Consider the following 17,168-nt stretch of genomic DNA (forward strand, 5'->3'; position numbering starts at 1 on the left):
ACATTTATACACTTACAGGAATGCAGCACACACACACACACACACACACACACACACACACACACACACACACACAAAACCAATCAACTAAAAAAAGTCTACATTATTTCATACATGAATCCTATCAGATCTTTGAAGAGAAACTGACACAGGTGCTTCTAAAAGTTTCTAAAAATAGTCTGCCAAATAGGTTTTGAGAAGGCAGAGTTATATTTGTAAGAAATTACAAAGACAAACAAAAAGAAGCTAACAGACCAACCTTCCTGATAAAGACGGATGTGAAATTTCTTAATAAAATGCTTCCAAATCCAATTCAACAACATATCAGAAAGATCACTCACCATGACCATGTGGATGAATTTGAGGGATGCATGGATGGTTTAACATGGGCAAATCAACAAATAATATATCACATTAATGGACTCATGGACAAAATCAGAATCACGTGATTGTATCAATAGCTGAAGGAAAGGTCTATGGGAAACCATAATATTACTTCCTTATAAAAGCCCCAAGGAAACTAGTAATCAAAGAAATATGCCCCAATACACTAAAGGTTACATAGAACAAAGCTATAGCATACATTATACTAAGTGGGAGAAAACTCAAAGTATTTCCATTGAAATAAGAAATTAAAAGACTATTTTCTTCACTCCTATCCATTACTTCCTTGAAGTCCTAGCTTGTGCAATGGCACAGGATAAAGAAAAAAAAGATACACCTAGGGAATGAAGAAGTACAATTATCACTATTTGCAAATAATGGATCAGATAAAAGAGGCAGCAAAAACAGAATCAGAAAACTTTTAGAACTTGTAAGTTCCTTCATCCAGGAACAGAACACAAAATCCATGAGTGAAAATCAGATTCTATTTTTATGGATGTATTAATATTTTAAACTACTATCATGGCTTTTATAATTCCTTATAAAAACATGAGACATGGAGGCAGAGAGAGACAAAGGAAGGCAGGAGATTAGGAGAAGCGAGATGAGAACAGAGGAAGGCAAAAGACTAGTAAGAAGGAGAAAGGGGCAAGTGTAAATAAAGGGAGGGAGTGGTACAGGTGAATATGGTCAAAATTCATGATAAGATTGAAAGAATATACTCCTATAAACCTTATTGGTATGTATAATGAATATACACCAATGGAATAACAAATATTGTAAATGTTCCAAATCATTGTTATATACAGCTGTTCATTAACTATTGTATGTCTGTTAGTAGTGAGGTGTTGGCACTGAGTTGAGGCAACCAAAGTACCTGTTCCTAACAGATTGCCTAATAAACTGCCTTGGTTGGCTATGTAGCTATGGAGTTCCTCTTGAAGGACTATGCTTTCTGTCTCCGTTATTATGCAAAATTGGAGTTCTTGGATGAAGTATGATTTGTTCTGAAACAAACAAACAAACAAACAAAGGACAGTGATCAAACATTTCTGAGGGTTTATAGCCTCTAAAAAAGTATTGACAAAAATTGTATAGATAGAAAGGGGAATTTCAAACAGAAGAAGTATGGAGAAGGTCAAGTGAAATAGAGAATTTAAGACAGATCATCAATTAGCTCACCTATAGTATTCATGTTTTAACAACAGGTATTAGGGGAAGACTGGAAAAATGAGGATCACACAAAAGAGACAGTGAAGAAACTGAGGGGAAAAGCAGATGTGACAGATAAAGGGGGCTCTTCTGGGTACCATGGCTAGAGTGCAATCTGGAGACTGGAGTAAGTGTGGGCTTCCTCTTCAGCAAGGTTACTCCCATGAAAAAAATTCACAGTGTGCACACTGTATGGTAATTTTAAAATACATGCTTCCTTTGCTTCCCCAGGCAATTGCTTCTTACAGCACCTTAGTCTCATGTCCTGTGAATAGGAGGAAGAGACCTTATAGACTTGGCAAATTTTCAGAAATTTAAAATGAAAAAAAAGGTATCATGTAAGAAGCAAACTATGTCCATGGGAATCATATACATTCCAAGATATATTTTCACTATGTTGAATTTAAATTATTTCTGTAGTTATTCAGAAGAACCACAAGGAGTATAAGCAAAAACTCCCCATGGTGTTGAAGATGAAGTAATAATTTTTATGGGCATTGCATTATATGATGTTCCTTGCATCTAGAATGAAGAGTCTCAAGATAATAGCCCTCTAGGTCTCAGGACTCCCATTAAAAATCTATTGTACTGAGTTCTATTGACTATAAATGAACATAGAACTGCCTTTTATGGAGTCTAAATTTATAAGGGATTCATCACAGACATCTAAAGGGGAAAGCACTTAAAACTTTAAAAGTTAAGCCTACATTGTGAGACCAAATTTTTCCTGCAGCTTACTTAGCTATTTTTAAAGATTGGAAAGTGAGTCTTCCTTTTCAGTCTCAGAGCAGTTTTGATGTTAATCTTAATGAATATTATTCTAATGATCAAGTCCTTGTTGGGGTATTTATACTTTGTTAGGAAGTATCAAAGAAAATATAAATAGACTAGCTGGAAGATAACAATAGTGTCAGTTGCTTTTTTCTTGGTAGAGCAGAAAACCATGCATAGAAAACCCTGGTGATGTGAAATAGAGATAGGAGTGTAAAACTCAAGGCAAAAAGAGGTGTATCTATAAAAGAGGACCAGGTCTAGGCAAAACAATGACAATCATTGATCCAGTGTTACAGATATTCTATTCCTCTGTAGCTGTAAAGATCATTGGGAAGAATGGAAATAATATCATGTCCGGTCCCAGCTGCTCCTGAATAATATGAGGACATCGGAACCTATCACTAACATATATGAGAACCGTCATAACAATATCTATCAACTAAAAATTTCAACTAAAATTACTGAGAAACATTGTCAAGCTACTCATAATGTGGTATGGACTAGAAATTTTCCTAAACTTGTGGTGTGTGGTGTGTGGTGTGTGGTGTGTGGTGTGTGGTGTGTGGTGTGTGGTGTGTGGTGTGTGGTGTGTGGTGTGTGGTGTGTGGTGTGTGGTGTGTGGTGTGTGGTGTGTGGTGTGTGTGCATGTGAGTGTGTGAGTAAGGGGTGGGTGTTAGAGCAGGAGTGTGTAGCACTTTGATATTTCTTCTAGCAAAACTTCTGTAGGAAGATTATTTAGAGCTTGAGTGGAAACTGATGCTACAGAAAATACAGAAACCTGTCAAATATAAATATGTGATTGCATCTTTCTCCTGGATACAGTTACACAGCTGGAGTTTTAAGAGGCATCTGATTGCTTTTATTGTTGTCAAGATTGCTTAATTTAATGACATAAGCATTTATAAAGTACCTGTTTTCACAACTTCATCTTAAAGAGGTGATTTTTAAAGCAACTTTTGAGAGCAACCACCTATTTCAGTGCATGTTTAGATAGAATCAAGTGGATCAGATAATGCATTGGAGAGCAATTAGTAAGCAAACTGAAACAGCACATGTGGATGACTTCCTTCAGACTATGGGGCATCCATTTTTCCCCCTGTGGTAATTTAAAAAGCAGTACTCACAAGCCACATTCACTTAGTTTAGACTGAAAGTTTGAGGCAAATGAAAATTGGCACAAGCCTTTGCCTTGTTTCATATCAAAATCAATCTCAGGAAAAAGTTCTCATCATCATAAAAGCTATATTAATCCAGAAAAAATCTACTAACAACCAGGATGATTTAGGACATCTTCAAAGAGTAAGTCATATTCAAATTGTCTTTTCAAGAAAGGTGTGGGTTTTTCTTGTGTTGTTTGTTTATTTGTTTTGTTGTTGTCGGAAAAAAGGCAAATTGACATTCATTTTAGTTCAGAAAAATGTGTAAAGTAGAAGAGTTAAGAAAGAATGTGTTGAATTTTAGAAATGATGCATGTTGTTCTGATGTGGTTGACAAGAAACGAAAATGAACTAGTTGAGCAATCTCATGTTGAAGCATGTATGTTTGGGGAGGAGTCTTTGTTGGTAGTAAGACAATAAATCTTTCTCCATCCTCTCAACGCTTTGCTGTAATGTACTGTCCAGGTAGACATACCACCTGTGTCTCCTCTGAAGGTTAGATATCTCTCTGAACTGCAGTTTCCTCTTCATAAGCAAGTTCATTTTAGTAGCTGGAGTTAAAGCAGCTTTGAGTACATTATGACCTGTTCACTGAAACCTTAGGGACTGGGAGTTATTAGCACCATCTCTCTCGTAAGCAATGAGGATGACAAAGCAATAGTAATGGAAACAATTATGGCCGAGTATAATTATGACATTTAAAAATTCAGAAGGAGGAATGATGCAACATGAATGGGAGGAGGCAGTTCCTGTATTCATCCTGCTGATAAACATGGAAAATCAGGCCAAAAGGTTTTACTAAGACCAAGATATCATCAACCAGCATTCTGTAATTATGGAAGGGACTTTGCCAGTATGAAAAAGGAAAATATTTTATTCAGTAGTTGGAAGAATTATAACACTAAAGATGTACCAGGAAAAAGTTACAGTGTGTTTGCTTCTGAGACAGAATTTTGTTTAGTCCAGTCTGAGATTGGACTTACTATGTATCTAAGGTTGCCCTTGAACTTCTGAGCTCCTCATCTTTTTCCAAGTTCTGGGATTATAGGCATATACCTCCAAACCCAGTAAGAACATTTTTATAAGCGCTAGTACAGGGGCTCATAGAGAATAAACTGTATCTCAGTCAATAAGAACAGAAAAATGATTTTCCTTTCAAGGTAAATTGACCAGAAAAACTTCAAAGAAAGAGTTCATGTGGGGTAAACTTGAAGGCAGGCCCTAGATGTCTGAGTGAGGATTGCTTGAGTAGATCTGTTGCTTTGTGTATTGGCTTTTTTGGAACACTGTTGGAATTAGCATATTTGAATGAATTAATGACCTCTAATAGACAGTTATACATTCTGAACCTAAATCTTCTTTTCGTAAATCTTAATTGCTAACCCTACTACATGGTTTCTTAGGATTTCATGAGATAGCATATATCTTACCTCAACATATTTGTGACATAGTGTTAAAATGAAATATGTGCCCATTTCTGCCTTGGTTAATATTATATTCTGCACGTATATCTACAATGCAAATAGAAAATAGTAACTTTTCAAATAAGAATGAAATTTTATCTTTTATCATTCTAATTTTTGTGAGTCTTACTAGATTTCTAGTAGTACCTCTTTCTCTATTTGTCTTCCATGCCTTCTTTTTCTCTTCAACTTTCTTAAAGATTTTTCCCTTCACCTTTAACAGTAGATGAGGTTAAAAAGACAAATTCTCTAGAGAGAGTTTCTGGTAACTTCTTCTCCTAGTTTTCTTTATAGAAAGTATGCCAAAGGAACAGACAAGATAGAACTCTGACTGTGTGAGATTGGTCTGAGGAACCTAAGTTGTTCTTTTCATGACTGAACTGCAAAGACAAATGCTCAACTTCATCAGCTAGAAAAGGCATTTGTGAGTTCTGCTAAAAATGTAAGAGGTCATCAGATCACCTTGACAACATTTTGTAGTTCTGGAATGAGCCTGTATCTTTGATATCATGTTAACTCCAGCAGAGTTCATTATATCATCTAAGTATTGAACAAGAAGTATGATGAGACCTTAACTTCCATAAGTACTTAAAAACTATGCTATGCTTAAAGAACTAATACATTAACGTTGTGGATTTTATTATTTCTCCATCTGCAATTACTATACTAAGATAAGAACCTGGAATTCACACATCCTGATTTCATTTACTCATCTGACCTGGTCATTGGTGCAAAAACCATTCCTGGAATCAGTAGGTGGTAGAGAACACAAGCAGTAACAGGACCACACTGAAAAAAGTAGAAGTTCCTTTAGAATTCTCTGCTTTATCTCAGCAGAATTTAAAAAAATCATGTCTATTTGAAAATGAGTTATTCAGTTACTGTGTGTATTCTAATAATAGGTTAGTAAACAATGCTGAGGGACCAGGGCATCTGATGAGAAATATCATTTGAAAACTGTGGCATATAAAAATCAAGTGACTGAGACATTTATACGCTCTGTTTTCTTTTGTGCAGACCAAGAAAAGAAAAAAGAGTGTTATGGAATGCTTTGTGAGTAGACGCCAAGAAGATATTTGGGGCCATTCTGTTAAGTTTCATGCAGATTTTCACACTTGAATTATTTCCTTAACTTTTAGGCTCCTGGCTTGACTTAGTTAGGTCCATATTTATGCATATACACATACATTTATTTGCTTATTTATTTGTGCATGTGCATATATGTAGTGTGTGTATGTGAGTGTGTTTGTATGTGTGTGTGGTATAAATACATTTCATGGTACATGTGTGAACATGTGTGGGAGTCAGTTTTTTCCTTGTGTCATGTGGGTACTTGACATTGAACTCACATCACTGGACTTAGCTGGGAATATTCTTATCTATTATTATTTCAACAACCTTACCTCCCCTTTTACAGGCTCCTTTATTCAATTGTTTTATACTAAATGGCAGTCTTGATTAAGTTACTGACAGCATCAGTGTAGAAGCTCCTCACAATCATCATAGAACCTTGACCTTAAGCGCATATTCATCTCTGAGTCAAAATTGCTGTCACCAAGAGGATGGGCAATCACACCACAGTGACCACATTCCTTCTGTGGGGTTTCTCCAGTTTCCCAGAGCTACAAAATTTACTCTTTGCTGTGATTTTCCTTTCCCATATGACCATCCTCTTAGCAAATGCATCCATCATGGTGGCCATCAAGCTCAATCACAACCTTCATACTCCCATGTACTTTTTTCTCTTTGCCCTGTCCTTTTCAGAAACATGCACCACTATTGTGATCTTGCCCCGAATGTTAGCTGACTTGCTTTCAGAGAGCAAGGCCATCTCTCTTCATGAGTGTGCCACACAGATGTTTTTCTTCTTTGGATTGGCTGCCAACAACTGTTTCATTATGGCTGCCATGTCCTATGACCGTTACACTGCCATCCACAGCCCACTGCATTATCATATCTTTATGACCCCAAAGATCTGCTTTCAGCTCATAATGGTTTCCTGTGTCATTGGGTTCCTTTGTTCTTTCAGTATCACCTTCACCATATTCAACTTGTCTTTCTGTGACTCCAACACTATCCAGCACTTTTTCTGTGATATTTCACCCTTGGTTCATCTTGCCTGTGATTACACTGCTCATCATGCAATAATTATTTTTATGCTCTCTGCATTTGTGCTGGTGGGAAGCTTTGCTTTAATCATGATTTCCTATGTCTTCATAGTATTCCTTGTTGTAAAAATGCCTTCTGCACATGGGAGGCATAAAGCCTTCTCAACTTGCTCCTCCCACCTCACAGTTGTATCTGTTCACTATGGATTTGCCTGCTTTGTCTACTTGATACCCAAGAACAGTGACTCCTTCCGTGAAGACATGCTAATGGCTGTCACATATACAGTACTGACACCTCTGCTCAACCCCATTGTTTACAGCCTAAGAAACAAAGAAATGCAGACAGCCCTGAGGAAGGTACTAGACAGTATCAATAAAATTTTACCTTGTTTGACAATTAAGAAACCTGAACATTTAAGAACAATTATTAAGCACTGACCACAATTGTGGGGAATTGGATATTTCCATCAAAAACATTATTTAATGTACAGAACAATTAAAGTATTCTTTAACTGACTGAATTGTCTTGGTCTCACCATTTTCCTACAGCAAATAGATCATGGTTTTAAAACATTTATGAGAACATGTACACCTCTAACAGATATATCACAATGTTTTGGAACACTATTTTCATGATTTTGGTTGCTTTGGTGAAAAAGAAAATAATTATATTAGTCAGAAAAATAAAAGAAAATGATAGTGAAGAAAAAAGAAGGCTAGAGATATAGATAAAAAACAGGAGAGGAAGAGGTGGGGAGGGGGGAACACAATGAATAGAAATTAGCAGTGTGATTGGCTGATGAAGGAGAAAGTATAAACTCTTTAAGACAGAGCAGAGAATGAGATACGTTCATAATAATGAAAAACTTAATGTCAACTTAAAAGAATGATTTAGTCCTATTAAAAATCAGAGCTTAAATATAATGGATATATTTATACAAAAATTAAACTGATAAAAAAACTCCAGATCAACAGATACCCACTCATTTACCCATCCCTTCAAAACAGCCCTCTGACCTTACAGCTTTCTCCACAAAATAAAGTAAAGTAAAATAAAATAAGATAGAGTAAAAAAGTCTTGTGAAAACTGTAGTGTCACAGTATGTCATACAGTATACTATTTTGTTCACACATCTTTATTTGTAAATGTTCATTGCAATGGGTCATTGGTCTGTTTTGAGGCCTCTGATTTCCACTATACTATCTATACTGGATCCTCACAGGGCCTCCTCTAGGATATCCTGTTGTTACCGTGTGTCATAGAGATCCTGCAGCTTTGGATCTGCAAAACAGGCCCTTTCACACTTTCCAGTAAATTATAGATGGGGTAGATGCTGGGGTGGGCCAACTCAAAGCTTTGGATCTGGGCCTTGGAGGAAGCTGAGTTTATCAGGCAGCAAGCTCACCTGCACCCGTACCACCAGGGCAAGCTATGCCAACATTTTGCCTGTTATGCTAGCTTAGTCAATGCTGTAGCCTGCTAGGAATCTCTCCTGCTCTCATGCCTTTGGGGTTACTCACCCACAGGACTGCCACCAGGGTCAGCGCTACAGTGCTGCCCATCGAGATGCAGGGCCTGTTCTCCTGAATGTTCTAGCTGGTTAAGAGCAGGGCCATCTCTCCTGCCTGCCACAAGCAGCAAGGGGTCAGGGGAAGGGTACCTTGCCCAAGTCACTCTAGGCAGACTAGAGATGGGGCCCACTTTCATGTGCTCACACACTTGGGGTAGGCTTACCAGCACCCCTACCACTAGAATCAGCTGTACTATGCTGCCAGGCTAGGGGCCAGGCCAGCTCTCCCTAGTGTGTCAGCCATTGAGGGGCAGGGCCATCTCAGCTCAGTGCCTTGGGTGGCAGTACAGACCAGGTACGTCTACATAGTCATTGATGATAACACAGGATTGGAACATTAAACAGCTTCCATAGGACGACAGACCCAGACATGGCCCCCCAGCAGCAACATTGACCTAGATGTCCCCATGGCATTGGGTGGTGGTACAGGCCACTCAGATCAGCAAGTTTTCCCATTGGGAGCAAGTCCCTCAAATATTCACATGGTCTCTGGTGGCAGCCCAGACCATGGACATCCACTTGACATTTTAGTGGTAACTCTGGTCATAAACATCTACCCAGACCCTAAATGTTGCAGGACCACGGACCTGGACATGGGCTTTGGTGCAGTCCAGCCCAGGACCTCCCCATGACTTCCAATATCTATCTGTTCCTCACTGCCATGGAGTCTCTAGTACCATCTTTCTCCATAGTGTGCAAATCCCTCAGTTTCGCTTTTGTGTCCACTTCTCCACCCATGTACTCTATTTTCTATTCCCCCATCACATATTTGCCCTTCATAGTGGTTCCCAGGCAGTTCTTGGGTGTCTTTCTTTCAACCACCACAAGCTAGCCTGGGATCAGGAACTTGGGTGTCTTTCTTCTGGCCTCCCATGCTGATATGGCCAGGACTATCAATACATTTTTAATATACTAGTTATCATGGACACTTTGGTCAAATACTGTTTTCCTATTTTCTCTGATGTGGGTGCAGGGTCTTCTAGACAAGTAATACATACTTGTAACTTCTGAGACATATCTCTAGCCCCACCATAGTGTTTTACACATTTGTTCAGAGTATCAATAATTTGTATTCATTTATTGATTAATATTATTCCATTGTATGAATACACTATTATTGGTCAACTATTCTACACCAAACACTTCCATATACATTTCCTCACTTGTTCCTGCTCTATTTCAAATCATGACCTCTTATCTATTTCGTTCTCTCTCTCTCTCTCTCTCTCTCTCTCTCTCTCTCTCTGTGTGTCTCTCTCTCTCTCTCTCTCTGCTATCCATTTTAGTAATCTTGCTCAGTGCTAGAAGAACCAGCTTTTGGCTTCACTGATTTTTCTGTTAACCTCAACTTCTTATTATATTAATTTTCATTCTAATATCCATTTTATATTTATCTACTTGCAAGCTTGAAATAGTCCAAATTCTTATTAGTAGGTGAATGGTTGACCAATAGTAGTGTATTCATACAATGGAATAACACATTAAGCAAGAAAAGAATACAAATTACTAATATTCTGAAAAAATGTATAAAATACTGTGGTTGGGCTTGAGAGAGATCTCAGCAGTTATAAGTATGTGCTGCTCTTCTAGAAGAACCTGTACCCACATACCCACATACCCACATACCCACAACCGCAACTTACAACCACCTGTAATTCTAGCACACACACACACACACACACACACACACACACACACACAGAGAGAGAGAGAGAGAGAGAGAGAGAGAGAGAGAGAGAGAGAGAGAGAAGAGAGAGAAATAAAAGTAATAACATAGCTATTAAAATTGCACAGTACCTGTATGCTAACAAAATGGCTTTCTGATACTCAAGGCCAAATAGTGAAAGAAAGAATATGGCAGAGTAATTATGTTTCCCTGCTGCTGGATGTGTAGGATTGGCTAGAGTCTTCATTGAAGCCTCCTTAGATAACAGAATAGAAACTTACCTGTTAAGACATTTCATGCTTCAGGGAACCATTATTTTTAGACAAAAAAATAATAGTCTCTGAGTTAAAAAAAAAAAATAAAATAATAAAAAAAAACCACTTTACTTTTTAAAATAAAATTTTATGATTTTAATAGATACTTATGACATGTGAAAGTCTGAAATCTGCTATTAATCAAAACAACAAACTCCTCAGTATAGTACAAGGCAAGGCTGACTGTTGAGGACTGTGGGTGAATTTCCCAGGCTGATGTTAACTCCTGTGATGAGAGATGTTTTAGTTACACAACTTTATGAATTTCCTAGTATAGAAAATAAACATAGAAGGTATTTCATGTAAATTTATGTTAAAATGTGTAGAATAGAGCTGATAAAAATAATAAATTTTTGCTATTGATTTGTGAGCAGAAATAATTATAGGGAAATACACTGATATCTGAAGTTTTTCTTAATTCATACTTAAAAGATTATAGATAACGTATATATAGATACATAAGCAAGTAAATGATGAAACAATTATAAATTTATTATAGGTATATAATGTCTTTTACAAAAGGGGTGGCAACAGTAATTCTAGCCATCCATGCTTGGCAGACTTTGTGACTGACTTGTCAAGATCTTAAATATAGTCTCTTCTCCTACAGACTGAGCAGAATTTCAGTACATCTTTCTCCCTCATTCTATAGTAAATCAATTCTTTTCTCATACATGCTTTCATTTTTTTCCCTCCCTCTACCCTTCCCAGTTCCTTCTCACCTCCCCTGCCATCTGGATACACCCCCTTCTGTCTCTCATTTCAAAAGAATAGGCTTCTAAGAGATAGCAACAAAACACAAAAATTAAAATATAATAAGACAAAGACCAGCACATCAAAATTGAATAAGGCATACCAACAGAAGGAAAAGAGCTCAGAAGAAGGCACAAGAATCAGAGACTCACTCCTTTACACACTTGGTAAAACACTCAATAAAATCTCTAAACCAACATCATACTGTATGCACACAGGACTCTGCAGATTGGTACAGGCCCTGTGCATGCCGTATCAATTTTTTGAGTTCATATGAGCTTTGTTTGGTTGATTTAGAGACTTGTTCTCTCAGTGTCCTTTATGCCTTCTGGCTTTTACATTTTTTGCCTCCTCCTTTGTGGGGTTCTCTGAGCCTTGAGGGGAGTAATTTGATAGAGACCTTTTATTTAGAGCTGAGTGTTCCAAGGTCTGTCTCTGTTTGCTTGATGTTTAGCTGTTGGTCTCTGTATTTGTTCCCATCTGCTGCAATAAGAAGCTTCTCTAATGATAGCTGAAGAAGGTACTAATCTATGAATATATCAGAATAACATTTTATTACTATGACCCCTTTGGCCAATAGCCCAATTAGGTATAACCCAGTTGTGGTCCTTGAAGCTTCATTTATTGACAAGAGATGCCCAGTTGGGATTCTGTCTCCCCCATTTTTGGAGACTTCATTAGGATCACTTTCATATATTTAAGGAAGATTCTGCTGTACTTGATTTACATAGTAGCCCTTATATATCCCATAGTTCTAGCTGTAATTTCCTGTATTCCCTCCCATGGCCTCCTCTCCCTCCATACATGATCCTCCGTTCCAGCATTCCCACCTCCATTCCACTCATAAAATCTATTCCATTTTTACCTCCCAGAAAGAAGCATGTGTTCCCCATAGTCCCTTCCTCTACACCCAACCTTTCTGACTCTACAGATTGTAGCATGTTTATAATTCACTTAAGGGTTAATGTCCCCATTGAAATAACATATTATCAGTTGATTGATCTTATTCTGTGTTCTTAATTCCAAAAGTATGCTTTTTATTAAATAGTGTGCACCAGTGGTTTGGGCATATATATTTAGGATTGTAATGACTTCTTGGTTAACTGTTTTCTTGATTAGAATAAGTTGCTCCACTTTATTTATTTATTTTTGATTAGTTTTAGTTTGAAGTCCATTTTTTGTTATTATAATAGTAACACTTCCAGGTGCCATTTGTTTCTTGGTGCCATTTTCTTGGAGTACATTTCCATCTCTTCACTTTGAGGTATTGCTTACCTTTGATCTTTCTTTCCTACTTCTGTCTCTTTACTGATTGCAGTTTTCAAATCCTAGATTGTCTTAGTCATTGGTTTTTCCTTTATTTTTGTTTTTTTTTCAAGATAGGCTCTGTGTAGCCTGGCTGTCCTGGAACTTTCTCTGTAGACCAGGATGGCCTGAAACTCAGATATCTACATGTCTCTGTCTCACAAGTCTTGAGATTAAAGTGTGTTCCAGCACACCTAGCAAGAGAGAATTCTTATGTGCACTTAAAGTTTACTTATTTTATTTTATATAAATTTTACATAAGACATTAATAGTGTTGAATCTTTGGTATTAGTTAGTGACCAAAGTAATTAGAGAAAGGTTTCTGATGGTCACAACTTCTTGAAAACAAAATATCTTTTACTACTCAATGAGGTAAGCCTAATAGTAGCTTTCCAAAGATGCTCTGGAAAAAAATCTCATCAACTAGAAATATGCTAAATTACTCAGATAAATTAAATTCACTAGTCAGTTGTTAAATAAATTATATTATCAAAGTGAACTTGTTACAACAATAAAAGTTCTTGAAAATAGAAGGCTAGATGAAAAAAATGTTAAAGTTGTGACTTAAAAAGAAATATACAGGGATGGAATAGGAGGTTTCTGGGTGGTGGGGAGAAGTGGGGTAAGGAGATAAAATCTGAAATGTAAATATAATACCCAATTAAAAAACTGCATTTACAAAAAAGAAATATACACAAAACCTTACTGATATGGAATATAGAGAAAGAAAGCTAGAAACCAAGAAGAGAGTGGCTTCTGATTTTCTCTTAAGCCTCTAGAGCAGCTTTACGCTATTTCCTTCTTGGCTGCATCTCAATAAGAATTACACTGGACTTTAGACATTCAGAGCTATAAGATAATGATCTATACTTCCTTAAGCAACCAATCTATAGTAACTTCTATGGTACCAACAGGAAACTAACAGAGTGTGTTATTTAGTATAACAGTCCCCTCCCTCCTTCGGTGCTGGGAAAATGAGGCTATGCATACTATCTTATACCTTTTTCTCAGGGTGTTTTTATAATTCTGGAAGATAACAGTCCAAACTCACAGGTGTTATCTTTCAGCTGGTATCATGACCTAGTCTTCCTTATGTTTGATCAAACTGCCACGAGATGACTAGATAAATCTGCAGAGAGAGGAGCTGGGCTAAGGTATAACTGAAATACTCTGTTAACAATGGAGGTATCTAGACTGATTTTGGCAAGCTGAAGCCCAGAAAAGACTTTATCAGAAAATGAAAGTATTATATCTAAGACTCTCAATGAGTCTCCCAGCATGCTGCCTTCTCAGATAAGACTATTGCTCCTTGTGTGTCTCCATAGCATCTTCTAAACAGATACACATTATCATGTGATAATCTACACTTTATTTTTGTATCTGTCTTTCATGACTGTATAGTCATCACTTTGACAATGAGGGCTAGGTCATTCAGTTATTTAACTTCTATTCCTTGATACCATTTTTGGCTTAATCATGCACGTCAGGTAGGTGGAAGAGAATATAAATAGTTGTTAAATTTGAACTTCCCAGAGCAGAATTTGTAGACACCAATAATGTACATTCTCAAGACCAAAGAGACTAAAAGCAGTTGGACAGTGTACAGAGATTGTACAAGATGTATTCTTCATGACACATTTAACTTAGAAATCCCAAGTAACTTGAATTTATAGCTTTAGTGAGTCTTTGCTAAAATCCTTTAGTCACACTGGGAACTTTGGTGTCTTGTTATTTATTCTCCATTCCTCTCACCTTCCCTTATGCCTTTTTATTAGATTAGATTCCATGTTCTTCCATAAGCTTCATTCACTTAGCTATACCCCAACCTTTTGGTCTTTTATATTTTCCTGTGCTACTGTTACAATCTTAATCATCTACAGATAAATAAGCATCTATTTATGTAGAGAAGAAAAAGCAATCATACTGATGGACTCATCCAGTTCAAACTGAAAAATACAGGTAGAGTTAGGGTTGATGGAGGGAAAACAAACTTCCACATTCATCGACTAAATATTCAATATAACCTATCTCATTCCTTGTCAGTTTTAAAGATACCAGCTGCAGCTACATTAGGAAGCACCTTGGGATACCATGCTTTGGATCATAGGTGGTTTCCAAATGAGTACTAAGGGCAATCTGAAGTGAATTCTGGAAAGGCTATATATGCAAAGTATCCTCATTTTCTTACTTTTATATCATTTCACAGAAAAAAATTTAAAGATTTTGTTGCTTGCTTCTTCATCCCTAGACCCCAGTTTTTTTTTATCATATATGCTTACACTGCACAGTCACTAAATGCCTGTGACTACAGAACAATCCTCTAAGGACCAGTGTGATCTTTTTCTTTCCTATTATGTCACACAGGAATTATTTGAAGACCATATCATGTTCTCTGGTACCAATTATGTATGTAGTGCTTGTTTCTAAATAAACTTCTAAAAATGTGAGTCAGAGAGTTAGCATAGGAGATATCAACAATTTCTTATCATTTAGAGTAGAAAATAATTTAATTTGTATAGTTTGATATTGAAACATTACTGAAAAGCTCTAAAGAAGTAGAATTTATGAGGCTTTTATCAAATTTTCAATTTCAAAATTTTACTGCCACAGGTGCTTATTCTATAGCACTCCAGAAAATTAAAGACTGAGAAAACACTGCACATTTTGTAATATATAATGCATTAAGATTGATCAAATATTTGCATTTTTATTAAAAACAGCTTTATCAAATGTTATACTTTCTGTTTAAATGCATTTACACAAAAGATAATTGACAGGTAATCACCAAAGGGGGTTGATTAGAGCACAAATAATTTTAAATTCTAAAAATAAAATAGAAAAAAATAGTTCAGAGAAAGAATTCCAAAGACTACTGTTTTTCCAATAAAGTATGTATCAAAATGTGAGAATACAGGGCTGGATATGGCTCAGAGGTTAAGAGCACAATTTGCTCTTGGAGAAGACCAGAGTTATCCTCATTCAAAGGAATCTAGAAACTTCTCTCATTTTAATTCTAAAGGCTGCATTCAAAGAACACAGGACTTAGGTGAAAATATTTGTATTTACAGATGCAAAATAAATATGCTGGCCAGTAAAAGGATTAAAAAAACAACACAAAGTATTGCTATTTTAGTGAATCTATTATTTTTTTGCACTGAAAAGACTTGATAATGAGATGGAAAAATTAATAAGTCTACAATATTATAAATATAATCTTAAGTTTACATAGTACATTGTCATTTACTTGTAAGAGTAGACTTCATTATACTGTTTGTAAATTCAAATATTTCAGGACCACCAACGTGTTTTAGCAATCAGCTTTCTCATGGCCTCTTTAACCTCCTTGTTTCTGAGACTGTAGATGAGTGGGTTCAACATGGGGATTACCACAGTGTAGAACACAGACACCACTTTGTTCTGGTCTCTGGAGTAGCTGGACTGGGGCATCACATAAATGAATGTGATGGTCCCAAAGAACAGAGTAACTGCAGTGAGGTGGGAGGTGCAGGTGGAGAAGGCCTTCTGGCGGCCCTCAGTGGAGCGCATCTTTAGGATTGACACAAGGATGTAAATGTAAGACACAGCAATGATAAACACAGTGACCACAATGATGGAGCCTGAAGAGATTGCTGGAATGACTTCAAAAGAAAAGTCATGAGAACAAGAAAGCTTCAAAAGTGGCGAATAGTCACAGAAAAAGTGATTAACTTTATTTGGTCCACAAAAGGATAGATTTAAGGAACAACCAGTAAATATCCAAGCATTCATCCATCCACCTAGGTAGGAAGCTCCGACTAGGAGGATGCAGGCTGTGGAAGACATCTGTGTTGAGTAGAGCAAAGGTGAGCAGATGGCCACATAGCAGTCATAGGCCATGGAAGCTAGCAAGAAAGATTCAGATGTCCCAAATGCTACCACAATACAGAGTTGAGCCACACAACCAGCCACAGGGATAAATGTTCCCTTTCTGAGAAAGCCCCTCAGCATGATGGGTGTGACTGAGCTGGAGTACCCAATGTCTAGAAAGGCCAAATGGCTAAGGAAAAGGTACATGGGAGTTTGAAGCTGAGGACTGGTTCTGATTAGCACAATTATGTTCAAGTTACCCATTAAGGTGACCGAATAGATGATTAGAAACATAACAAATAAAATGAAACTAACTGTAACATCCTCTGTTAACCCTAAAAGAATGAACTCTGTTACAACTGTGTAGTTTCCAGACTCCATCTCTGTCAGGAAAGAAAAAATGACAAGGTATTAGAATGGAATCCAGTATTGTCACTTGCATATTGTTTTCATTATATAAATGACAAAATACAGGTAGTTACATGTGTGCAGAAACATGCTGTTGTATGATGCCTCAAAAAACCCTTCAGCTTATAAAATTCAATGATTCATGGTCATTCATGATTAAAAAACTTTATTTATTTGATATAGTTAAATCATATGTACCTTGTGTTG

The 17,168-nt window shown here is 36.8% G+C and overlaps 2 protein-coding genes across 3 annotated transcripts; one reads left to right on the forward strand and one right to left on the reverse strand.

Annotated features, from left to right (window-relative positions):
- The first annotated feature begins 2,240 nt into the window (after positions 1 to 2,240).
- LOC117703268 (olfactory receptor 10Z1-like) lies at positions 2,241 to 7,619 on the forward strand. Of its 2 annotated transcripts, none has more exons than XM_076940375.1 (3): positions 2,241 to 2,358; positions 2,686 to 2,863; positions 6,008 to 7,619. In XM_076940375.1, exon 3 carries the CDS (start codon positions 6,553 to 6,555, stop codon positions 7,534 to 7,536), a length of 984 nt encoding a protein of 327 aa, XP_076796490.1. In that variant the 5' UTR covers positions 2,241 to 2,358; positions 2,686 to 2,863; positions 6,008 to 6,552; the 3' UTR covers positions 7,537 to 7,619. The 2 variants fall into 2 exon arrangements, with proteins under 2 accessions (XP_076796490.1, XP_034350651.1); XM_034494760.2 differs by having other exon boundaries at positions 6,408 to 7,619.
- Positions 7,620 to 15,995: 8,376 nt separating this feature from the next.
- LOC117722140 (olfactory receptor 5p57) lies at positions 15,996 to 16,949 on the reverse strand. Its single transcript, XM_034521049.2, has one exon. The coding sequence runs from the start codon at positions 16,932 to 16,934 to the stop codon at positions 15,996 to 15,998; it is 939 nt and encodes a 312-aa protein (XP_034376940.1). The 5' UTR covers positions 16,935 to 16,949.
- Between the last annotated feature and the right edge of the window lie 219 nt (positions 16,950 to 17,168).

This window comes from Arvicanthis niloticus, chromosome 1 (genome assembly GCF_011762505.2).
Source record: "Arvicanthis niloticus isolate mArvNil1 chromosome 1, mArvNil1.pat.X, whole genome shotgun sequence".
Taxonomy (NCBI): Eukaryota; Metazoa; Chordata; class Mammalia; order Rodentia; family Muridae; genus Arvicanthis; species Arvicanthis niloticus.